Source organism: Tinamus guttatus, unplaced genomic scaffold (assembly GCF_059628265.1).
Source record: "Tinamus guttatus ecotype Peru unplaced genomic scaffold, ASM5962826v1 Tinamus_guttatus_pri_ptg000697l, whole genome shotgun sequence".
Classification (NCBI taxonomy): domain Eukaryota; kingdom Metazoa; phylum Chordata; class Aves; order Tinamiformes; family Tinamidae; genus Tinamus; species Tinamus guttatus.
In genome coordinates, this window is record NW_028289231.1 from 188,499 (window position 1) to 215,561 (window position 27,063).

The 27,063-nt window shown below is 36.0% G+C and overlaps 1 protein-coding gene across 1 annotated transcript in view; it reads right to left on the bottom strand.

Annotated features, from left to right (window-relative positions):
• The window catches only part of RIT2 (Ras like without CAAX 2), a 164,991-nt gene that overhangs the window by 110,407 nt on the left and 27,521 nt on the right, over nt 1-27,063 (bottom strand). The window contains exon 2 of the mRNA XM_088536687.1: nt 1,550-1,606. Within this exon, the coding sequence (XP_088392813.1) occupies nt 1,550-1,606 (57 nt within the window). The remainder of the gene's footprint in view (nt 1-1,549; nt 1,607-27,063) is intronic.

Sequence of the window (27,063 nt, forward strand, 5' to 3'; positions counted from 1 at the left end):
ATCCTCAGCATGCTCTGAGAGACAGAAGTGCTGAGTGGATAAAATTCCAGCTCTGCCCCTGGCAAGCTGCGTGAATTTGAATTCAAAATTTCACATCTCTTTTCCTATCTTTGTCTCTCTTTTTCTCTTTATGGTGTTGGTTTTGCAGGGTAGAGGCTGCCTCTTACTCAAGGAGACCTTCATCCTGATTAGGTCCTCTAGGCATTCCTGTCATGTGCACTTATAATGCATCATAAGCTTTCTTTCTCTTTATGATTATTTATTATTCATATTGTGGTAGTGTCTAGAGACCAATAAGTTAAGATTCTGACAAGATATAATATATGGATAAATACAGATGGCAGGTGGATAGTTAATGATAAAGAAGGATGTATGTACATAACTTAATGGTGTCAGTAGCTACTAATTTTTTTCTCCTCTTTTCCAATTACATGTGATTAGATATTTTTTCCTGAGTGCAACAAACGAATTGGTTGAAACACCCTTTTGGCCTTGCCTTCTTTAAACTTGTTGGTAAATTCAATTTTATTCTGCGATTTTTGCAATGATTCTAAAATTCCTACATGGGTGAATATTTCATAAATAGATTTTATTTTCCTTCATTAAAAATCACCAGTCATCAGAAGCTAATATCCAGGGAATGTACAATAGACATGATGATAAATTAAAAGAAATACTATCACTGGGTGATCTGTTTAGCCATGCAGTAATTTTGTAGAGATTGTACTATTCTTTCACAATATATGAAAGCTAACTATATTGCAAGAATTACAAATATGGGACAGATATTTTCAAGATAATCTTTCTCCCTTCAGACTAGGGAGGTGGAACACGCTTTTAATATAAGTGATATGCTCTATGCAAAGTCTAAATCACCATCTTTCTTGCGTGAATGGTGAATTGTTAAATTCTTCAAGACTCTCTTGTCCACCTCCTTCATCTAGATATGTCATATATGGCAGCTACATATTTCAGGTCACTGGTAAACCATGTCAGGCTCTGTAAAAGAGTCATAATCTTTCTTTTTTATTTCTTCTTATCTGAACTTTTTCTTCTTTTATTCTTTTTTAACTTAATGGACATATAAATTAGATTTTTATTAGAAATTACCATTTTGTAGGCTTTATCTTATACATTTTAATTTTTCACTTAGTGTAAATGGTCCAAACAAAAATGTACGGTAATGACATTAGAGGTTTGTTGAGAAAATTGATCTTGGATTTATCTGAGACTGATAATTTCTGAGAATTCTTGAGTTACAGTTTACTATGCTGAAACACTATTTTCTCTCTTGTGAGGTTTTTGTTTTCCTTTCTGAGACCAAAATCAAACAACCACTATGAGTTATAAAACCAAAAATCTGTTGTTAAAAGAGTTTTTCTGCAAAGCATTTCAAAAGCCAATTACTCTGACATGACCATGACACAATCTAATTGTCATCAGATCAATAAGGTTTAATCTCAATTTACAAATCTTAATTCTAACTCCAGAATATCTCAAATAAGCAAAAAGACTGAGAGGGAGGAAGGGCAGAATAATCCTTACTCACCTATAGTTGGATCATGATAGTCAGGGAACCGATGACTTATGAACTGCATTGTCATTGCTGGAGAGATGAAAGAGAAGGAAAAAGAAAGGGGTTAGTCTTTAAATGACAACAAGCAAGAGAACAAGCAGGGAATTCATTCATCCTAATAGTCGCCTACAAAGTGAGTCAAAAGTTCTGTTTCATGACTACAGATGTCAGAATGCAGCTGTATTACAAAGATAACTAAGCACTGATATATAGAAGAAAATATAAACTTTTTTAAAAAATTCTTAATGTCTTATTTTTTAAAAAGTGCATTTATCAGTTTCTTTATTACACCTTTTTAACACTTGGAAAAAAATAAAAAATAAAAAAATAAAAAGTTAACCTAATAGAAACTATAGAGGAAAATCAAAACTAAACTTTTTCTTTTTTTCCCTAGCATTTCCTCAGTTACATCATAGACTAGCGTAACTAACCCTAATTAGGTCTTCTAGTAACTGATGTCTTCACAAAACTGGAGATTATAATTTTGAATCACATCCTTATTATGCTGAGTAACATAGATTGACATTAAGATTAAAAAATCAAGATTTTGAACATTTTTTAGTATATAAAAATTCCATCAGGTCACTGAACTGTTTTTGTGGCAGAATTTTCTGATCACAGATATTAAAGTTTTCACTGCAGCTGCCCATCCAAACACACAAACAAAGCAATAGATCAGGATAGTCTGACCTGATGTAAAAAGAGGAAGCTTTATTTATTTTCTTGACTATTGGAAATTCCTAAACATCTCATTGCATAACTTGTAAAAATAAAATCTTTGAAAATGAAGTGTTAAAATAGTAATAAAAAACTTATCAATAACAAACACTCACTAAGCAGTGAGTCGCTAAAAGCTGGAGTCACAATCTAGAAAATGTCGGTTTGAAATTATTTGAAAGCAAATTTGAAATTATTGTAACCCACCAACAGTTACATCCAAAAATCATACCCCAAATGTCATGTATTGCAATACAGATAGACTGGTTGTCTGTACTACAAAACGGTTGAGGTTGAGGACGTCTAGAGACCATCTAGTCCAATCCCCCTGCTCCAGTAGGGACACCCAGAGCAGGGGCACAGGGTGGCATCCAGGTGGGTTTGGAAGATCTCCAGAGAAGGAGCCTCCACAGCCTCTCTGGGCAGCCTGTGCCAGGGCTCTGTCACTCTCACAGTAGAGAAGTTCTTCCTCACATGGAGGTGGAACTGCCTGTGTTTCAACTTGTACCCATTACTCTTAGTCCTGTCACTGGCCACCACCAAAAGGAGTTTGGCCCCATCCTCTTCACGTTCTCCCTTTGAATGATGAATTCACTGTCCCTAATTAAAGCTATTCTAACAGCTACACAATACTTTAATGATTGATAACCTACTGCAATTTGAATGAAATGGACAAACTTGACTATCTCACACTTTCTTGCAAACCATCTTGAGTACTCCCACAATTTTACACTGAAACCAAGACAGTAGCCTTGGCCATTCGGTGTGTTGCTTAAATCACAGTAGTACATCACTCATCAGAACAACATAGGAAGTTCTATTCTCTCTGATGTTTTTCCGTAAGTGTTTAAATACTAATCTCAGCTCAGTTGAAAGGTACCCTAAGTAGCTCGCTTGCACTGAGAGATGTGAGGCAAAGAGAATGAGAAATAGGTAAATTCTAATCTGTCAGAAATATGAAGTAAAACTAGAGTCTAATATGCATTTTTAAAATACTACTTGATCTTAAGCCAATTTCCTGATTTTTATAAGGATTTTAAGTCACGTTTTTTAATGTCTGCATTTAATTTTCAATACAGATGGTATGTGGCCACTTACATATATATATATGTATGTATGTATATGTAAAAAGGTAACCAAATCCAACCTGATTATAACTATCAGTCCTAACACATTAATCCAAACATAGGATTCTTACATCTTGAGTATCTTACATACACTGAATAACAGAAGTTCTGAACAAAAAGCTCCACATTTTGAAAATTCTGTGAATAATTAAATCCATTTTTAATGACATTTTTGTTTCATATTTGTCCTTTTATTTTAAAGAATCATGGGGTTTTCTAGCTAGTTTTATAAAATGATACAGACAAGGAGTATTAAACATTTATTACCATCTTAATAAATTATTGCATCTTTAGTGTAGACAAATACAAGTGCTAAGGAGCAGCATTATAAATTCATAGTAACTCAGAGAGGATAACTGTAAAAAAAGCTCATTCAGCCTATACATATTACAAGTGAATAAATCTAGATTGACATTCACTATACTACCTGTTTTGAGATGGATAATTTCTAAGTGTATTAAGGATATTTAAAAACTTCTCTTTCCAGGATATCCTTTCTCTTTAACTACGCCAGATTTTTTAGGCATCTCCATCTGAAAATTGTTTATTGGCTTCTGCAGAATAAATTGATGCCTAATGTGATCTGCCTAATTTGCTCTGAGACAGAGAGGCGGGTGGTAGGGACGCTCTTCACATGGTTTATGCCTGCACATTTATGCCGATACAGGGCCTGCACCACAAGTGAATTCCACTTATTTCAATACCTGCTGTTTGCTCTTGCCAAGCTTCTTAAAAGCAAACCATGCTCTATCATCTGATCTGCTTGTGTTTCCTTTGGAGCAAGATCTGCGTCACAAAATCTGCTTTCACAATGAAATTGGAATTCTCAGGAGACCCAGAACTCATGCTCAGATTTTCGACTGTTTCCTGAGGTGGCCCCAAATCAATACATCTTTGATACCTTCATAAAATACACAGCATTTAGAAGGCCAGAAATGATTCAGAAGCATCATAGTGACTTTTTACTACTATGCTAGCACCGTTAAAACTTCTGTCGTTCCAAATACTGTGTGGCGATCTACGTCACTAAAGCTTGTACAGCAACTTGGGTGGCAGACAGAGGCAAATCTGAAGAGGAATTTAGGTCTTCCCATGTCAACTGCAATAGTATTGATTTCTACATGCTTGAGTGCAGGCTGAGCCCAGAGGTCTGAATGAGCTGAACTGGCCCTGCATAAGCTGAGTCTGGAGAGGTACAGAGCCTTCACAGAAGCACTAAACACAAAGAAATTAAAACCTCTTACAATCACCTGGCTACAGAAACATCCAGCTCAGTTTTACAAGCATTTTGTCCCACAACTAAAATGCTTGAGGAACAATCCTTTGAGAGGCTTTGGCCCCAACATTTTGTCCAGACTACTGTGGGGTGAAACTCTTTGATGTTGTCTTTGCAGGTCACCTGGTATGCAACAGTTGTGTTCACATATACCAGAGATTCTACAGACTGGGCTGCCAGACATGAAGAAATGAATCCATAGTTTGATGGTTTGAATCCATAATGATGGTCAGAAGCTGGAGAACACTTCCCTGACCAAACTGGACTCCTTCACTGCTGGCATAAACCCACATAACTCAGCTGGAGCCCAGGGAATCAGACCCGCTTGTAAGCATGCCAGCCACATCAGCTGAAATACTGAAATGCAGGTTTCTTTTCAGGGTTACTAACATCAGCTCCAAAGTCATTTGCCAGAAAGAATTAGTTTTGGAAACTAAAAAGAAAATGGTATGAGTATTTCATGCTGCTTTGTGAAAACAGTCTCCTTGGTCCTTTCTTTTCCCCCTTATCCATCATTCTGTTTTCCATTCAAATTAACACCCACAATTAAGATATCTGAACCATCACCAGACATTGCTGTGATCATTTTCCTTTGGAAATCCAAATAATTAACCATGCAAATTTTTACAGATTAGGGCCCTTTAAGCCTGATTTATGCCTCACACAAAGCACTGTATCAAAAACTGGGTTCAAGGAAGTCTATTAAAACAGAATAGATGGATAAGACCACTATTTGAATAAATACATATGCATGTAAAAGTGGAGTCAGTTAAAAAATGTTTATTGTGAAGAAAAAAAAACTCCTTTTTAATCCACAGCAGATATTGTGAAACATTTTGAATTGCAAGTTACCTGAAAATTTTTAATGAATATTTTATAACTCTGTGAAGATTGTTCCATTTAAATGGGCCATGTACATCACGTGGCAACTACGATAAGTAAAAGGATCATTGTTTCAGATGAATAGCATCTTCTTTATATCCTTCTGTGGCTAAGTAACTGCAGATTACCTCAGATGAATAAATGCAAGTCTGATATGCATCAGTAACTATGTAACTTTAAAGTTCTCTTGTGTTTTCAAACTCCAAAAAGGGGCTCAGATCCCAGATTTCCATTTTATTTGTTTCCAGTTATGCTTATCTAATGTTCATAAATTAAAAACCATAATTAAATGTAAATTACCTTCCAGTGGATGTTATATTACTATATTTACAAGTAATCCATGTGTGCTACCTATATAGGTTCTGAATTATAGTGAGTATTTTCTATGATTAATAAATTCAGTCTTACAAGCTAATTTTCTATATAATTACTATTTTCTTCATAACAATACTTTCCTTACCTCACAGTGTGAAATGCGAGGCTTGGAAACAGGCTAAGATTATTTTATTTATTCTAACACAACCTTTTGACCAGTGCAACCATCCTTTTGACCAGATGCTGCTTCAACAGAGTTCTGAGAGCTGGTACTGTAGAAACCTGCTAGTCTTCTAATTTGTCTTAAGTTCAAATGGTACAGATAATTTGTAAAGTTCTCCTATGCCTGTTTTTCAAGACAGAAAAATAGGCTGCCAGCTCGCAGAATAGTCTTTTTAGTAATAGCATCCAAGAATATCTCATATACATATACATATCTATGTATATGCCATCTTGAGTTTCCTCCACTTCCTTGTTCACCTAAGAACTTTCACCTCCTCATATCCTCCCCATGGAACTTTTCATCCTACACTTCTACAATCTGAATACCTAAGAAAATGATCATAATAGTTGCAATTTAGATTTTTTATTTTATTTTCATACAGTTCATTCACTTTAGTTTCCTAATAGATAAAATATCCAAATGGATCTTTAACTTAGCTCTCACAACCCAGCGAGGCTTTGATGGTACTGGTGTTGAAAGGGGCTTAGAAATAATGTATAATGATAAAATCAGTGGCCTTTCAGGTAGGTTCATCAAATTCATAAGAAAAGAGGAAACAGATGTTAACATAGAGAAGGTGGGAAATTGATACGGACATGATAACAGAGTATGCACCACAGAGTGAGACTTGGTTACAGAAATTACAAAGTTTTAAATATGCTAAAAGTTTCAGAGATCCTTGCCTCTAGCAATTTGTAAAATTAATTCACTTTTTAGAAATGTGATCATGTTTAGAAACACATCCAATTTTATTTAAGTATAACTAAATATGCAAAAATGTCAAAATCATAGTCAATCAGTGCTTGAATATTTCAGTAACTAGATAAGCATTTTCTTGCTACTGTTTTGAAACACTGAATAGTTTGAACAGTTCTCATCTTTCTGAGGTTTTCAACTCCACGTGATCTCTGGTAGTTATTTTCTCAAATGTCCATGGCTGAATATTAGAACCATGACCTGTGTCATTGGCTTGGAAAAATGACAAACCATTATAACTAACCCTTTAGGACTTCATTCCTGAATTTTAAGATTGACTTGTTAGGTAAGAAGTCATTTATAGTCATTCTTCTGCCCACTGAATCTTATCAAATAGACTTTGTAATAACTGTGAAAACACATTCACGACAAACAGCAAGAGGCAAAGAGTACAGAATACTTTTTAAAAACTCTTACCTAGTTGTATTGTACTAGCAGAGCAAATATGAATTGCTGAAGACACTAACAATGTTAGAATAATTTAGAAAGAACTTAGAATCAAACAAGAAAAAAAGGAAGGAATCTAAATAGTATTCTGAGAATTATTTCATTTATGTTCAATTTCTGCAAGTGTAATAAATAGAAAGGACAGTAAGGACAAGCAGCAAAGGACAACAAAGAAAAAGAGAAGCAATTAAAATGTCAATTTTGGTGTGAAAATAAATGGAAGATGCTGGCTGAGAACAAATTAAGGCTAGAAATCAGAAAAGATTCCTAGACACCAGTATGTAGCTCTCTGAAGCAGAATTCCAACAGATGTAGCTCTCTGAAGCAGAATCCCAATAGAGCACAGAAAGGCAAGAAACCTGTTAACTTTTAAGGTTCTTCATAAGTTAAAGGATGCCTGGTATCAGTGGCACAGAAGGTTATTATGGAGAGGTTTTTTTTTTTTTTTTTTTTTTTTGTCATATTTTAATTTTCAGGTGGGAATATATTAATGTATGATATTTTAATATAGTATCTTTAGACAGGTCTTCAACTAAGAGCAGCCACAGAAATGAACCATTGCTTTCCTAAGACACTATGCGCTTTCCATCTCAAACCTTCATAAAAAGCCTCTTACTCTTTAGGAAGAAGTTTAAAGAAGGAAGAAGGGAAATCACTGCTGTGTTGTAATCAAGGCTAACTTAAATGACCATGATACTTAAATGTTTACAATATACTTATTGGAAAAAGAATCCTAGAGAGCTTCATGTATAATTCACATGGACAGAGACATCATCTACTCCCTTCACTGCTTTAAAAAAAAAAAAAAAAAAAAAAGTGCTGTATTTTTGAAATACTCTACTCATTTTTCCTTTCATTTACTGTTAGGTCTGGCTTTCCAGGTCACAAAGGACAGCTGGATTTAAGGATATTGTAAGGAGATTTCCTTTTTTTTTTTTTTTTTTTTTTTTAATCTATAGTCACCTGAACCAAAACAAAAGGAGTCAGAATGAATTAATGTTGTTATATCCAAATGCTTCACAACTTGTGAAGCAAAACTTCTGAAAGCCATCTAAAAGGTCAGAGAACATACAAACTGATGGAGACTAAAACCCTCGTCTGGAAGAAAATACGAGTATGGGAAAAACCTGCATTTGAACTAGTAGGACTACCCAGTTCACATTGTTTAGGTACATGTAGTGTTAGATGTGGGCCTCAAATAGCATACAGTAGTTGAAGGTTATGCTACCAGAGGAATCTCTGAGGGGTATTTATTTGAGAAATAAAGATGAATGAGAAGAACAGAAATGAATATTGTGGGGTAGTACCGAGGTTTATGAAACTGTAAATAAAGTTAAACAGACCATGATTATTTATTCTCTTTACAGTACTAAGCATAGCAAGCATTATACTATCAATTAAATAAATATCTATCCATATATATTTTTCACATATAGTAGAGCTAAATCCTGGGAATTATTGTCTGTGACATGATGAATGGTAAAGGGTATGGTTGGATTAAAAATGATTCTAACTCCAGCCTGAAGGCACCTTTATTCTGATGCAGTATAGACATTTTTACAAAGTTATATTCTGCAAGAGAAACAGGGTAGGCTCTTTACTACTCAGATTCACGAAGGCCTACCGCAAAATCTGTGAGTTGCAATTATTATTCATTTTTTAGGTATACAATATATTATTTATTAAGTGTTGGCTATAAAATGAAGGCAAGCTAATTTTATTTCTCTGTGGTAAATTCTGTCTCATATACTAGAAAAATACAGGAGCTTGCTATACAACGATCTGCTACATACACCAGCCTGCCAATATAACATGGTTTTTATAGTGTTTTTTTTTTTTCTTTTTTTCCTAAGGTAACAGGAGACTTGTGCAATTGGATTACCATCAATGACAACAGACACCCCCTGCAGCACAAAGTGCTTCCTGGCCCTCCACTGATATCAGCCAGACTCACAGGGTGGCCTCCAAGTGAGAAGTTCTGCATCCCAATACCTAAGGATATAGAATAATTGTTAAACAATGTCCTGACTTGAGTTACTTGAGTTAAAGATGTCCTGACTTGAGATGGGGACACATAGCCAGGACTGGGCTAATAGGTTTTCCAATATTAGCAGTCCACAAGTTAGGTTTCTTAGAAATTGTTTCCAGGTGACAAACCTCTCACTTCTCGATATTTACTTTTTCACTGATCCTCGTAAAATATTTGACTCAAAATATATTTTGTAATTCAGTAATATTAGGAGAGTAGATACAAAGGAAGTCTTGTTTGCTGTCCATTTGTATATAAAAATGTAATACAGGCTAATGCAATTATTGTTGCTATGTGCTGCTTTTTTACTTATTACCCATGTACACATAAAAACACAGTTAAAGATGTTTGTTGTAATGAAGCCATTTAGGCTACAAATTATGACTGTTTCTAGGGAACTGGAATAACTCATCCTGTTAACTTTAGAGCTGCAGACCAGTGTTCAGTAGGAACTGCAGGGTTGCCTACAATAAAGTAGGCAGAGAAGAATGACTCAGAGCTGCATCGGGTACAGCCCTCCTGGCCACTGAAGGACGTGGGATGAGACACTGATTTGAGACGAATTAAGAGCTAGAGCTTCCAATCCAGGGAAAACCTGCAATCTCCTACTTACTCCTCATGAAAACCCCTCCTTTTGCTGGTGACAGTACATTCCATCTCTCATTATATCCTACTTGATATCTGGTATCCACACTTTCTTGCCAGGAAACCTATGATCTTTTTTTCATGTTCCAGAGAGTTCCAGCTGACTCCTGATCCCCTTGTTAAAAAAAGCATAACACTCTTCAAATTATTAGATGAAAAGTTGGCAGAGAAAAAATATATATATAAATGTTTGGTCTGGGAGAGTTGGTTTTGTTGCTTGGACTGTGGAGCAAGAAGACAACTTGCTCACGTGTATACACTGAAAAAAGAGAGAAGATTATAACCAAAACGTGGAAGTGGAACTGAGGTTAATAATGTAAGGCAGGAAACACCTGCCCTGGGAGAGTTTTCAGATTTTTTTTTCCTCTTATATCAGAAGGAAAGCAATAAGTTGGTGTAGAATTTTGATATTTTGGCAATATTTATCTGCAGGGTGAAAGCCAAAAAATAGAGAGCAGATACGGAGAAACAGAATAAAATGGAAAACAAACAAAAAGTTATTCTGTTTTGGAAGCTACCTAAAACAAATTAAGAGAAACTACTAACATCAGAGTGTGTCTCAAATTGCTATTTCTCACAAGCAGTAGGTGCAAAGACAGGAGTTCTCACTATTTCCCTTTGAAGTGTGAACAGTGGAACAAAGACTAATCCTTAGCTTCCTCCAGTAGGCCCTGAAGGACAGAAAAAGAGAAATTGTGAAAAAAAGATTCATCCTAACTTGAGAAACTTTCAGGAAACCATCATGCAAGCTTCTCTCACTGCAGAAAAGTTCCAAGTCTTCTGAATCTGCAACTGCTACTGAAGAACACTTGTACTAAAAGTTTTGAATTAGCATTAATCCAAATCATCCAAGCTCATTTCCTGTGCAATATAGGTAGGCAGAATGCACTGTCTTGTAAAATGCATGCTAAAAATATAGTTCAGTGTCTAAGGATACACAGGAGTAGACAAATCTTGCATTTACTTCCTGTGCAACAGATCTCATCATAATGACAACATTAATGACAAAGCAGATAGATTGCTACCACTTAAGCACTATTTCCTCCATAGCATATTCCTGGCCCCAACCTAAAAGGTCTCCCACAAAAACACTGCACATTCCCTCCCTTGCTTAACTTAGGAGATTTGATAACATGCATTAGTAAACAGAATGTACTGCTGGCAAATGCTATTAGTGCATTTCCCCATTTTGTTTCTTCCATTAGGTTAAAAACAGTGTGAAAACTTAATGTGTCTTCTTCCGTACTTCAGAAAGAAAATGCTTACCTTAAGCTCTTTATTAGTGTAACCCAAAACATAAAAAGGTTTCAAAACAGAATCTAGTTTAATGTGATTAAATTTTTTTTTTTAAAGAACAATAGAGCAGACTCTCAACCGTTACAAACAGACATACAGTAAAATCAATGGATAAATCTCCTAAATATCTAAAGGAAGTACAGAAAACACAAGAAAAAAAATAGGTTAATTCTTTAAACCAGAATGCCCTGAATTGCATCTACCAGAGTCTCAAGTATTATTAGCTCACTCTAAAAGAGACTTTCAAAAGGATAAAGCTATCTCATTCCATGGAAAGAAACCTCTCAGTAACGGCACATATTTCTCTTCTTCTTCTTCTTCTTCTTCTTTTTTTTTTTTCCAAACTGCTGACATGTTTCTATATAATAATAACTTGAGATGCTCTGACTTGGTTTACTGCTGTTTCAGGTAGTGCTAAATTGACATTGTTTGCAGGTTTCCGAACATAAACTACTGGTTAGTGCCTGTGATACCTTCTATGTGAAATTACAGCTCATACGTCAAGCAGTGATGAATTGGCAGTGACAGCAGCTGCATTTTCCTGTGAGGGGGAGCACAGCCGCTCTTCTGTAATGTGCTACCAACTTTCCTGTATTTCAAACCTATGGTCTGGAAAATTGACGACACTTCAAAGAGGAAGATACAACTCTTCCATTTAACCCTACATTGAAGTTATATTCTTGGTAAAAACACAGTACACATTTTGTTTTTCTTTTTTACTAGTGCTAGAGTTTCTTGACATACAATGAATACAATAAAATGAAAGTCAGAGAATAACATCCAGATTCTTAGATAATATTAGCATGTAATTCCCTTTCTTTTAGCAGGGATTAGGTGAATATTTATCCATTCTGACCTGAACAACGGCCATCTTTATCCCTCTCTAAAAAAGTCAAATCATTTTTTAATGGCATTGATGATTAAAACAATGATCTTGTTTCATGCCGCAAAATGAACTGTCATTGAAACATAAATATTTCATGGAGATACAATTTATCTGGATGGAAATCAGTTATGAAACCAAGTAACAGTAAACTTATTGTTTTGATTGATGGCATCAGAATTACTTAAAATAAAGCACTGACTTTTTAATTTAACTGTTATAAATTTTATAGAGTATTACCTATATTTTACATATTCTATAAATATGATTTAGGTATTTTTTTCATCACCTTCATGATCTTTGTTTCTTGTGAAAGCCTAAATAATGGCCTTTTACTTCAACTTAAATTGTAGACAGATTTCCAGATTTAAGATTAGTCAGAGAAAACTTTTCCGGTGATAAAAACGGTGTTTAAAGTAAAGTTAAAGTAAATAACCTAAGACACAAACAGGTGCTTTGGAAGATATTTTTGAAGCAAGTTATAAAGCCAAAGAACTGTCAGCCGGAAACTGCTAGAATCCCTGTACAAATCCAAGTGCATCAAAGACATTTCATTATTCCCAGAACACTGTCCCCAACAACTCATTTCTGATTTAAATTTATATTTATCTCAGTGAAGATAAAAATCACACAATTTGTATTACAGGAGCTGAAAAGTATTCTTCACTATAGATATGACTTGAACTGAGCATGAATTGCACATATTTCCTTGTCGGATCTCAGTGATGTTTTTCTCTCTCCTAATCAGACAACACTTCTTAACAAAGTCATATCTGGCACATTCTCATTAATCCCAAAATGAGTTCTTAATGCCTTTTTTACTGCATTAGGTTAAATTTCCTAGGATTAGGAGTATTTCATAGGATGGGCCTGGCTCTTCATGTATTTACTCCCCTCCTGACATCTCCTTCAAGCTTCACCCAAGCACTTATGAATTGTGATGCAAAAACCAAATCAAACAGTTGAGAAAGTCTGGAACTGGTGTTAATTAGCTCTTTTCTTTAGCAGCAAGGAGCTCTGGCTTGCTAGTAGCATCGTTCTAGAACAGAGTTAGGAAAGTGAAAAATGCAAAAGGAACAAAGTGGTCCAATATTGAGACCATTTTTTCCCATTATAAAGCATCTCCACTATTTCACAGAATCACAGAATCACAAATGTTTAAGGTTGGAAGGGACCTCTAGAGACCATATAGTCCAACCCCCTGCTCCAGCAGTGACATCCAGAGAACGGGGCACAGGGTGGTATCCAGGCGGGTTTTGAAGATCTCCAGAGAGGGAGACTCCACGGCATATCTGGGCAGCCTGTGCCAGGGCTGTGGCACCCTCACAGGAAAGAAGTTCTTCCTCATATGGAGATTAAAATTGTTTCAACAATTTTTCAACTTGACTTTTCAACTATGTTTCAACTTGAACCCATTACTCCTTGTTCTGTCACTGGCAACAACAGAGAAGAGCCTGGCCCCATCCTCCCCACATTCACCTCTCAGGTACTTGAACATGTTGATCAAATCCCCTCTCAGTCTTCTCTTCTCCAGACTAAACAGGCCCAGCTCGCTTAGTCTTTCCTCATACAACAAATACTCCAGCCCTTTAATCATCTTTGTGGTTCTACACTGGAACGTTTCTGGAAGCTTGATGTCCTTCTTGTCCTGGGGAGCCCAGAACTGCACCCGATACTCCAGATGTGGCCTCACCAGAGCTGAGCAGAGGGGCAGGATTCCCTCCCTCAACCTGCTGGCAACGCTCCTCCTGATGCAGGCCAGGATCCCATTGTCAGGCTTAGCTATTATTCTTACCTTCCTATTAAAATATACAACTCAGCTGCAGTGCTCTAAATGCATGAGGCAGGAAACCTGTTGATTTACACTTTGGTTATACAAAACAATCTTTGAGTCAAACACATAAACTGCCCTCAGGGTAGGCAGTGGAAAACATGTATTACACTGTCTGAGGGTCTTAAGCGCTAACTCACACTCTTTCCTGATCTACTAGATCTTCAATTCATCGTTTCAGGGCAGTACGTTTTAATGCAAGATCATTACAAGAGCAGCATCTATCCCAAGCGAGGTGATATGAGCTGGGAAAGCAGAAACGTAGCAGTTGGGGCATTCACTGTTATGTTGACCTTGCTCACTTTGGATCAGGAACCTGGGAAACTGCAAGGTGGTGATCGCTGTTATTACATTCTTCACTACTGCCCTAGCCAAAGAGGCAGCAAGGAGGAGAGATGGGGTCTTCTTGATGGTGGGACTGAGAGAAGAAGATCAATTGTGCTCGAGATAAGCAAAGGACAAGGATCCTGATCTAAGATCCCCTACACATTCAGCTGTTAGGATCTGACCTCTGCAAATTTTAGACAGGCCAAAATCAGCAGCCACAGGTCTAAACATTGGATTTGTCAACATTTCAAGGAATGGAAATAATAAGTTAAAGAATCACCTAGCACCTTCAGATGCTTAAGCTATTTGAAAGAATATAGATTCTTGATCAAGCTATACAAGCTATATTTTGGAAAGAAAACAATGGGAGGTGCCCTGAATTTTCTGTTACTTTTACTTTACAAGAACTTTATAACCACTCTACAACCACCGAAGAAGGATTATGTGATCATGTGGATCTGGGGAGAGGTGTTACTAATTCTTGGTTCTGCTGTTGACCTTTGACTATGTCCTTTTTACCTCAGTATTCACACATGCAAAAAAAGAAAAGCAACCATAAAATTCCTGTAAAATCAAATTAGATTGAAGCTCTGAAAGAAGATAATTAATAAAACCCTTCAACAGGAATTTATCCAGAAGAAAACAGGCAGGACACATGAGATATTAAACACCTTAAGCTCCAAATATCAGTTAATAGTAGAAGTGCTCAATGATGAATAAGAGTCTATACTGTATTTAAAAGAATGAAGAAATTCATAGTACCCTTCGTATAGTACCCTCCCAACAGGAAGTTTACATCTGATGGAAGGGTATTTATACTGCCTTACACATGTGCATGCTACACTGTGGTGATATATTGACAATGAGGACAACTGGAAGATGTTTGGGGGTGAAAGCTAGCACTCCAGGAAGTAAAAGAGGTGATTTGTTATAGCATTAAAGTGATTCACATATATTAAAAAGTTCTAGAAGGCTCATTATATTTTCACAGAGAAAACCTACATTATTTTTTTTCAGGTTTGTACCTTCAGTATAAATATCAAATGTTAAGGCCAGCAAAACAGGAGTTTACAACGCTCTATAGCTGGAAGGCAATGGCTGATGACTTAAGGATCAGCTTCAAAATATCTAGGCTCCCTGGAATGGGCTGAGTTCCACTCTTTTATCCTTTTGGGTAAATTTTCTTTCACCTATTTGGTAATGCAGTTTTTGACCTTGATGTTCTTGTCACTTGTTCTGGTGTACTAGAGGATCAAGCTCTCTCAGAGGTTACCTTAGCCTGATGGTTGAACAGAAGCTGGACCTTGTGATCCTAGACCTTTCCATGCAATAACAACAGTAGGAAAACAGAAAAAAAAAAAAAAAGAGTAGATTAAAGGAATCTCGGAAATTTCCTTCATAATAAGGTCAAAATTCTGCTAAGGATTCTGAAGCTTAATTGGGAAGAGGATATATTGAGATGGAAATGAGGATTTGTTTGTTTTCTTTCTTTCTAATTGAAAGACCACTTTTAAAAGAGATTGTCTGACCTAGGCCAGAAAAGACCTGCATATATTTAGTCATTTTTGGATTCCCCTGATTACTCTAGAAGGTTGTTCTCTAATTAGATTTTTTTATAGTGCCAGGATCATCATCTTCATCTGCTTCATTATGGACCTGGAATCCCTGCTGTTGCAGATCCTGCAGTGAAATTTGGCTTTAGTGGAGCTGTGGCATCAGCACCGAGTTCCCTGAGCACTGGCACTCTTAGCTTTGGGAGCTGACTTCAATGGGAATCAGCAGAGGCACTTGTACAAAACCCACTTTTCTTATGACCAGCCAAAACACAAAGCAGACACTCAGCTTTAGCTTGAAGGAATTAGAACTACATTTCCTGATGCTAATAAATCTTTGGGAGGACTTTTAAGGGCTCGGTGAAGGAGAGGGTATTCCCAATGGCCTGATGACACAGCACCATGCTGATTCAGAAATGAGTCAATAGCTATTGGAAAACAGGAGAAGCAGGCCTTTCTGAAAGGTACTTGCAGTGATTTAAATGTGACAGAATGACTCATCTATCTTCAGTGTTTTAGTCAGCAAAGTCTTTGGCTTAATGGCAAATATTTATAACTAGAAAATAACAGGATGCAATAAAAATGAAGTAAGCTGTAAAAACGATGTTAAGCCTACCCTATAAGATCTACATAGGAGGTCATTACTTCCCTAACCTTAAACAACATTCTAATACTAGTTCAGCTCACTGTACTTATTTCTGTTTCTTCCTGCTTTAGAGAGGCTATGAGGGGGCTACAGCACTCAGCTAAGAACACAGATATGAATAATTTCTTTGTGAAATTTCTGCCATTTCTTTGTGAAAATAATATTTTCTTTTGTGGTATTTCACTTAGTAGAAGTTTTATTTTAGTTTTGAATGGCATGCATGTCAGAGTTTCGGATCTTTTTCTTTCAGAGATCCTTCCATACAGCTCTTGAAGGACACGAATCAACATCCACCAAAATAAATGCAAAGTGATAAATTTGGCTTTTACTTTCCCAGTGGTATTTCTGCAACTTTCTTCAGTAGAAATCTTGGCCATATAAAATACATTTAAATAACTTTCAAAGGAATTTAAAATTGGTGAAATCATGATTCTATTGAAATTAGCAAGGAAACTTTGACTTCATTGGAGTTGGAATTTCACTAAATGATATCAATGTTCGACTCTGGTTGTTTGTCTTTGCTGTAAAAACACATATATTCACTTTCCACACATTTTCTTTTGGTCCAAATATTTTTGCACACCTTGATATTCTGATGATTCTAAAGGGAAAGAAAAGCACAATGTAATTTTTTAGGTTTTACTCCAAACATAATAAACTAGTGATCTTTATATAAATATATATGTATAAACTCAGAAATACCTTTTTTTTTCCTTTTCTTTCTTTTTTTTTTAAAAAAAAGGAAAAAAAAAAGGAAAAAAAAGAAAGAAAGAAATATAAAGACCAGGTCTACTGCTCTTTGTGAGAAGTTGCTTTACTGGAAGTATCCAGAATTTAGCCAAACTGAAGAGAGCAAGTGGAAAGCCTAGAATGTAACAACACCTTTTGTTGGAGGTTTTAAAAGCCTTTTTGAATTTGCCATCATATTACATCTCAGATAAATTCCTAAAAACCTCCTGTGGGAGGCAGACTGGAGACCTGTCCAGTTTAGTACCCTATCAGAAAATGGCAGTATGTATAAATAAAATCTTTTACAGCTCATACTTTTCTGCTGCTTCTGTTCAGTGGCTTAGTCACTAAAGATCCCATCTGTGTTGTTCTGCTGCACCTAAATTTTATATGTGGACAATTGATTTGTATCTTGGAAGCTCCTTTACACCAATGGTCTATCCTCCACAAGATGCTCTCTGAATTAGACAACCATAGATAGAGTCAAGAAAAAAAAAAAAAAAAACAGGATCCTCAAATGAATGTGTATGCATTGTATTAAGCCCAAGCAAATTCATTGTATGTATGTCACACTAAAATTATTTTCTGGCAAATACACATTATTGTTTTCACTTAATCAATAAACCAGAGCTGATAATAGAATTCAAGAGACCTTGATTCTCACTCAATTTTTAATCATTTGATCACCTTTTGCCTCAGAAGTTCTCTAGCAATGAGGCAAAACTATGTTAATACAAATAATTCATTTTTTCTTGGGGGGGGGGGCAAAGATTAAAAAAAAAAGATACCTATAAAAAGACTTCACCTTCCAGCTCCTCATCAGAATGATTTAAACCATTAATGGTTTAAAGACTACAGATCTTATGAGTACAGGTCTTTGGGATTTTCACCTTTTTTCTGAAGGCTTCATTCTCCCGAAGTGTAAAATGGGCGCAATGACTGCTCTTCTTTGTAACGTGAGTTACCACTTCCCTTGTTAGTGGAGCCCGTGCTTCAATGTTAAGACAATGAAGTTATTGGTGTGTTTAAGGATAAATACATGTTCCTGCAAATTGTCAAATTCATCAGTCTGTAGTGAATTTTTCTATTAGCATTTTGAATTAGCAAAAGTAGACTGTTCAAAATCAAGTCAAATAAGAAACTACTTTTCATAGATTCAAATATTTAAATATGTATCAGAGAAGCTACATATTTAGAAAATGAAGATTAAAATATATAATAGTTGTGTATTTTTAATTTTATATATTTAATACATGTTTTGGTTTAGAAAAACTTGGTATTCAGAGGAACTCAATATTAAAATACCCTGCCATCCCTGTAAATCATCTTGATAAATGTTTAATATGGTAGCACTTGGAAAATGACCTTTGAAAATAGTGGCACTTAGAAAATGATCAACATAAAACTGACATTTTTTTTTATTTAGTTTATTACAGCATGAACAAGCTGGAGAAAATAAATCATGAAACCGAACAGAATTTCTTAAAATCTCCAATCAAGAGTACATGTTATATCTCAAGGAGATTGACATATATGATGGGCTTTGAATTGGTGTGTGGAGCCCAATGGTCCTTCAGGGCATTAGTTTGAAGAACTAAATGCAGTGTGCAGAATGAAAAAGGGCAAGTGCTTCTCCCCACATCCAAGGCTCCTTTTCCCTTGTGTTCAAACCAAGCGCTCGCGCAGCTGCACGGAGGACAGTTTTGCCTTCTTGGCAGTTTGAGTACTCCAAGCAAAACAACTTTGCTTTTCTTTCCATGACAGAGGTTAGACAAACAGAAGGTCTGAGTAACCAAAGGGAGATAAATAACCCAGGGAGTGTGAAGAGGAAGAAAGCTTTATTATGGGTTTAAGGACTCTGAGAGCACAGTTTATAGGGGAGCCAAGCAACAAATAGCAAACGATGTGAAATGTTTATGTATGTCTGTGGAATCCAGTTATTCTTCTTTGTCTTTTTGTCTTCCCTAATTTACTGTTCTAATCAACAGACCTATTTTCTGCCCTCTTGGATACTACTACCCCCCTTATGGGTTGAAGTAAATCACAAATAGCTCTAGCCCGTGGCTTTACCAATATGAAGCACTATATACAAAATGAGTTACTGCAAATAAGGCAAGGGCTAGTGCTGTAAAGCTGTCACCTTTACCTCCAGGATTTTCTTTCCTAATAGACCTACACACTTTCTTGTTATCACCCACAGTAATTTTTTAAAAAACGCTGAAGTTGCTATTAGTCAGGTACAAAATCATTTAGGCACTGCAAGCCAAGGCATCTTTCCTAAAGAGTGGGATGGACAATAACTATATGGAATTTAGGAGTGATTTCAGTGATTTCAGAAAGAAAGAATCTGATTCTGCACTTCTGCACTTCTTGGACAAAACTTCCGAATGCATCTGGAGAAGACATGGACTAAAATCTTTAGTAAGTGTACACAGATCAACAGGATGCAGAAGCAATTGCATCTCCAAAAAAGGGTGCTTATCATAAGTGGCAATTTAATTGCACGCTCTAGTCCCTTTGTAAAGGCAGTTCCAAAGGGAGCATATGGCCCAAATGATAACAAATACATACACAGAGCAATTACACACTAGCTATTGAAAGGAGATATAAACCACTGTATTTAGAGCAGTACAAGAGGACAGAATGGGACAAGAGGACAGAATGTGACTAAGAGAAGAAAAGCTTGTCTGTCTTCAAATCCAGTATTACTGCAGCAATGCATCTTGTCTGCCTCAAGGGGATAAAAATGGTTGTAGAGCTTAAAACAGGTTGATGAGACATCACACACGAACAAACACATCTCCCTCCAAGATTGTGTAGAGTGCATACAAATTGTATATCAACTATAAAAACAGCACTCCATTACATTTTGCTAACACAATTCACTCTATAGGAAGCTTCTTCTTATTTAAAAAATCACTCTGCATCTCATATGCAGGTGGCTTCATCTACTTATTTCGTTTTCTGACAAAGACAGACATGACTTTATGAAAAATATTAGGAGAAATGAAAAATGATGAAGCTGCCTTTTATATTCAATGAAATGGAAACATTTAACTTTATTCAATCATTGGCAACAGTGTAAAATTTACATTTTAACTTATTGTAGAATATAAATTTATATGTGAAATAGTTTGATTACTGAAAACTAAAGAATACATCTTGCAGGAGAATGAAAATACTAGGACTTCAGGTGAACAAGATCACCATTAATCTTCTTGTACTCACAATATTAACATATGTCCCGGAGAAGTCTGTACTTTGGGTAGAATATATGGATTCAACATAGAATTTCTTGTAGTACAAATGTAACAAATCTGCAGTTACAATATCATCCACCAACATGAAATAGCCTCTGAATAGTCCACAAGCTGCCATTTGCTCATTTATGAGGTCTTTTGAAGTCATACTTCCCAACTGCTTCGTAAAACAAATGAAAAAAAGTCCCAGGATAACCGCATTTTGAATTCAGCTAAACATATTTTTACCATTTTGCTATCTTGGAACAATGCCATACCATTTCTATTTCAGTCCTTGTCAGAGTGTAGGTAGGTTTTCTGTAATTGTGTCTGGTTTTAATGGTCATTTTTGGTCATAATGGTCATCATTTCTACTGAGCTATATACATCAGCAAGTAAAGAATAAGGTACATTTTGGCAGTCTGAAATTATGACAGAACTTGCCACAGCAGCTTGTTACTAGCTAATAGTACAGGCCTTCTAAGTCAACAAGATTTATTTTCATTGAGTGCTGTGTCAAGGTAGCAACTACTCTAAGCAATGACAGATGTGTGGTGATTTCATAGTTTGTGTACCATTAAGTTTATTCATCAACAAGTTTATTTTGCAGGAAGCATGCTGGCAGCCTCTGGTGAGCTCAGAATGCAAGACCAATGATCAAAACAGATATTCTTGACTTAGATTAAGTTGACTTAGAAGAGACAAAGAAAACTCTTTTGCCATACACAACAGCACTCTGCAGAAGGACATATTAGCCCAGCAGAAGTTGGTTCATCATTAGCTATAAACCTTTGCTGTAGGTTTCAGAACATAAGACCACTTTGGTTCCTGTTCATTTTTTCACAGTGTTCACTTGGCAAATCAGTGTAAATGCTGTGGCCAAGGCTATGAACTGATTGTTACTAAATATACTGGAATTTCTGCTATTAATATATCTAGAATGAGTGTGAATGAGCCTAAGAATTACTGCTGCACTAACATATATGGAAATACAACTCTAAAAGTATTCTTTGTCGATACCACAAAATAGAAGAGGCCATAGTTTGTCTGAATTTCCTAGCAAGTCTTCAGGCTGAGTTTTGAGAACACATAAGCCATTTGTGTTTATTGAAACAAGATATCCAAGAGTAAAAATGATGCTACATGTCATACTGCACTTTTGACCATTGCCTTCTAGGTTTCTCGCAGAAATGGTACAAGGGGGAAGATTAATTTGACTAATTATTGACAGCATCTGAAGCTATCCATTTGGACTCCTCATGGTCAAGACAAACAAGCACTTCTAATATGTGATACTCTCATTTTCACTGCACAATTGATAAAACAGAACTGCTGTTTCATATCCTAGAATTCCTAGAATGTAACAGTCATTTGGATGTAACAGCTGTTCGACTTAGATGTAGACATCTATGTGGTGCACATATAAAGTTAAGTGAATCTCACAGGGTAACACTCTGTGCAAAGAGCCTCACATCCTGTTCCTTTAAATTCTTCATACTTTCAGTATTCCCACACCAACCTAAGAGATTACCTGACAACAGAAGCTATCCAGCTGCTGAAATATCACCTGTGGTTAGTATACTTAGCATCAGACTCCTGTCACTGCCTTTTACCTCCATCAGCTTGCTATACCTTTCCTGTTTAGATACATTATTTATTTGACATACATTTGCAGGCAGAGTTCCTAGCACAACAGAGCCCCAGTCCTACCTAGGAATTACTGCAAAGCAAAATCAGCAGCGGCAACAGCCAGGATAAAATAGTGACACCAATTTGAGGACAAATGGATTTAATGTGACTATCATGCATATGAATCTGCAAGAACTACACTGACTGATTTTCACACTATACTTAATAGGCTGACTATAGCTGGCCTGTCTTAGCTACAATTTCTGGTAAACATAATGTAGATATTTAGCTTCAGACAGACTCTTATCAGGGGAAATTGGAAAAGAAGAAAAAGTCTATACGCAACTACTGATATGGATTTAGAAGAGTTATTAGGTTCCTATGCAATACTGAGGATGTAGTGTTAATAGGTGTTTAAGTAAGGAGAGGAATTCTTCCTTTTACTTCTACCACATATTTGCTGCAAAACAGAGACATAACTATTGTCAGCAGTAGCAGGGTTGTTTAAGTTGGAAAGAACAAAGATGGATAAAACTGAAAAGAACAGTAGCAAAAGGTAACAACATGGCCAATAAAAATGAAGTTTTAAATATATATATATATACATGTTTGTATAAATACAAATATATAGTGCCATAATCTTACCGAAAGAATCAGATTATTTGTTCTGCAACTACCAGCCCTAAGCAATACCAAGGTAAATCTCTAGAACAAAGGCAAAAGTGGATGATTTCTGGAAATTCTAGCTCTTTGAAGGGCCTCATCGAGGAAGCAGCCTTTGATATAAGGATTATTCAGCAAAACTACTAAAGGAGTTAATTATAGAGGCCATACTCCATCACGTATTCAATAAACTGCCTGCAGTAGGGCTTATAGTTGGATATGGGCTTAAGTGTTTTGCAGAGGCTAGTCAGAACCATGCAGAATTTGAGCCCACAGGAAAGTTTATGAAACAGTTTTGAATCACTGAAAACAGAATCAGAACAGGCAAATTTCTATATATATATATATACTGAAAATCACAGTCAGGTCTTTTCAGGGTGAATCAGATTAACAAAAAGCCTTTTTTTCTTTCTAAACTTTTTTTTTTTCATTGCTGCAACAATTCCAACTATTTTTTTTTTCAGATGACAACTCTTTTCTAACCTCCCATTACTAAATGATGCCATTTTATTCAGCATAATATGCGAATGAAATAACAAGGCACAATTTTAGCAAGAATACATGGCATCATCAGGAAAGATAGCAATGCTCCTCTTGAGGCATTTACAGAAGATAGGTAGATGATCTTCAGAGTGATTGCTTTCCTACTTCAGCTCATTCTCCTTCACTTTAATGCTGAAACACATTTCAAATCAAAATACTCATTGATTACAGAAAACTATACTTCTGCATGCCACTTTAAGATGTTTCTCTTTTAAATATAATCATATTATGGGTACTTAGAAGACTAATGTTTCTTACTTACATAACAATTTTCCCACTAAAGTATCTCCAAATGCTTTATAAACCACAACACTTAACACATTCACGCAAATCCTGTCATGTTGTTGTTTATCAAAGAACCTGAACACCCAGACCCTAAACGTGGCCCTTTAGCCTGACATTAGTATGAACTACTTTCTGGAGTATAGAGAACTCTGTAAGCATGATGGGTTAACTTAATCAATACTGCCATGCAGCTTAGCATTTCACTGGACATAGCAGGACTGGTGTTTGCTGTTAATTTGAACAATACATGTGTCCCTTTTAATGCTGTTCAGCAAATGAACTGGGGCAGATGCAGAGCAGAAACAGGATTTTGGTAATAGGTTCCAGGGAGAGTGTATCAGAGAGCTAAAAACAGTACAGTAAAACCTGTATTTTTCTATGCGTGGTACTTTCATGAGTGTGTGTGTGTAAGTTCTTCATATAATCTTCTAAATTTATTAATAACACTTTTTTTCCAGGGAAGAAATGAGATCCTAGTCTGAAAGAAGGCTCTTCTTGACTACAGTTTCAAGAACATGGAAAGATCCTACCCTGTCTTCCTCAAGGAGCTCACAACTTGAGCATAAGATGACACAGAACAAGTGCACAATAAGAAAAAAAGCAGATTTCAGGCAGAAACACGAAATAGAATATTTTCTTAATGCATACAAAACTGTATCATATGCTTGGAAGTGGATATGTATCAGTTTCGTAAATGCAAATTTGCGCAAGAGCTTGTGCTTGTAAATCTCATTGTAGAAATCATGTTCCAAACTCAGCTTTAGGAACAAAATTGATAAATAAATAAATAAATAAAATAATACAGCAAGTCTTTTGATGAATATCTCGGTATTAAAAAAAGCAATAAAAGATGACATATACCAATGCTGATTCATTTTGCCCTCCGTGATCGCTCTGTCATGATGCAGAACATCTATCAATGTAGAAAATATACATAGGACTATTTTATAGTGATCAGATTGATCCGATACTGGTTGGCATACTTAGAATCTTTGACCAAGTTATGTCTGTTGGCTAAGCATGTGTCTGACTGTCAGGTTTATTGTGTATGTTGTTGATATGATTGACTCACAGGACTATCTGAATTATAGTGAACAAAATGCTCTATACTTTGAGAGAAAAAAAGGAAAGATGAAAAAGTGAGTAATCAAAGGACAAAGGACAAATTTCACACATGCAAGTACAGATGATGCCTTATCTGTCAAAACTATGCCATTCCTGTCAGAAATGCTCAGAAGACCTAAATAAAAGGGGTTTTATATGTATTTTCTTATTTAAAATAGTCTTTTAGCTAGGTGTAGGAAGAAAATTTAGAAATTAGAGTTACACAGTCTAAATGTACATAAGCTTATACAATGGTTGTTATTTGCTAGCAATCACCTGGCTGTTTTGGAAAAAGTTTACAAGAGAGAAATTAACTGTCTGTTCATTTGGACTGGTAGCACCTGCATTATGCTTTGCAATAGCTGAGCTAAGTGCTGGACATAGCTTGTGATTTCTTCTCTCCCCACTCCCAGGAATGAATGCATTTCCCCAAACAAATAGAAAAAAACACTTTCCTTCTGTGCTTTGAAGAGGAATTTTACTCTGTAAGTTGATTTTCTACTCAGATGTGCTTCACTACATGAATAAAGTTTGTTTCTGTCTTAGCATATATTAGCTAGGTTGGTCATACTCCTTCAGAATATCTCAGAAGGAAGAGGATGTGAAAGATTCATGGTCCTACACAACAAAAATAATTCATAATTTTGTGAATTATTCCTGTGATCCTTCTAGGGTTTGATCTTCGTATTAAAAATTACATGACCATTTTCTTTACAAGACGTGACAGACAACATCAAAGAAGTAAAATCTTCAGCCCCACTGAGCTAAACAAGCTGAGGATAATTGCATAATTGTAGATGGCCAAAACTTCAAAATGTTAGGGATGGTAGATAGTTTCATTTTGGGAAACACACCATAAGATAACCAAAAAAGGCTAATTTTGGAAGATAATGAAAAAAAAATGTTTATGACAGTGATAGATTAAATGGCTGAAAGCAAAGACATTTTAACTTATTTGCAGCATCTGAACATTTTAACCATTCACATATCTTCCATTAATGTGTCAATTAAGCCAGTTTAAGCTACACTTTTTGTTATACATAATTAATTATTCATGTTTAATGGTACATGTGAATTTTAAAGGATGATTTTGAAGACTATTGTAATGCCAGATTTTTCCTAAGAGCCTACTGTGAAGATAGGTGTCTTTCTGTTGAGATCTGTAATCTGCGATCCATAGAAAATTTTCATACATTTCATGTTACTTGTCTTCCACAACATAGCTGAGTGACCATTTTATTTCTCAGTGCACGGAAATAATCTTCACTATAGGGCTATATCTAAAGGGAAGAATAGAGGGAGAACAACACAAGCTGGCAGGGACGAACCAGATTCCTGAAGTTTCAATATCAGTCTTTGGACATGGCCTGTAAGTGATATGGTCCTGAACAAACAGTTTCTTCTTCCCGGGCTATTTTTAGAATTCCAAAATCAAATAATTGTTGTGTTTGGAAAGCATCACAGGAGGACATCTGGTCTGACTTCCGTGTCAAAACAGATTCAGTACTAAATATTTGGTCTAGGTGGTTCTCCTGTACCTAAAATTGAACAGAGTGTTTCAGACACAGCCTCTCAAATATCAAATAGGGGAGAACGCTTATGTCACTCAAAACGTTGGCCTCAATCTTGCTAATGCAACCCAGTATACAATTCAACTTAATTCCTGCTGGTGCAATGGTGACTTGTGTTCATCTTGTCCACCACAATGCCCAGCTCCTTTCCCTGCAAAGCTGACTTCTAGCCAGGCAATCCCTAGCCTGCCCCAGCATATAAAACTATTTCCACCCCAGGTACAGGACTTTGGATTTACCATTGTTCATTTTGTGAGGTTGCTCTTAGTTCTCTCCTCCAGCTTGCTATGGCCCCTCTGAATGGCAGCAATTCCCTATGGAAATACGACTCCCTGCAATTTGGTGTCATCCAGAAACTTGCTGATATTCTATCCCATCACTCAGGTTACTAATCAAGATATTAAGCTGAATCACTCAAGTATCAAACCTTGAGGTATGACAGGTTTAATAGGCAGCAATTAGATTTCAAACTGTTGACCACTGCCAGTCCAGTGAGTCTTTCAGTAGCTTGTGGTTTGTTCACCCAGTCCGTATTTCAGCAGCTCGAGTTCCAGGATGCTCTGGGGGACCATGAAAAAAGCTTTGCTCAAGTAAATCAGAATCTGTTTCTCCATATTCTCACAGACACTCAGCTCATGAAGAAGGCAATCTGATTGAACAAAAATGATTTGCCCTTTGCTAAATTCTTGCCAGCTATTCTTATCTTTCTTGGGCCTGCAAATAGCATCAGTGAGGATTTGCTCTATTATCTTTTCTACTAGAGGTAATTCA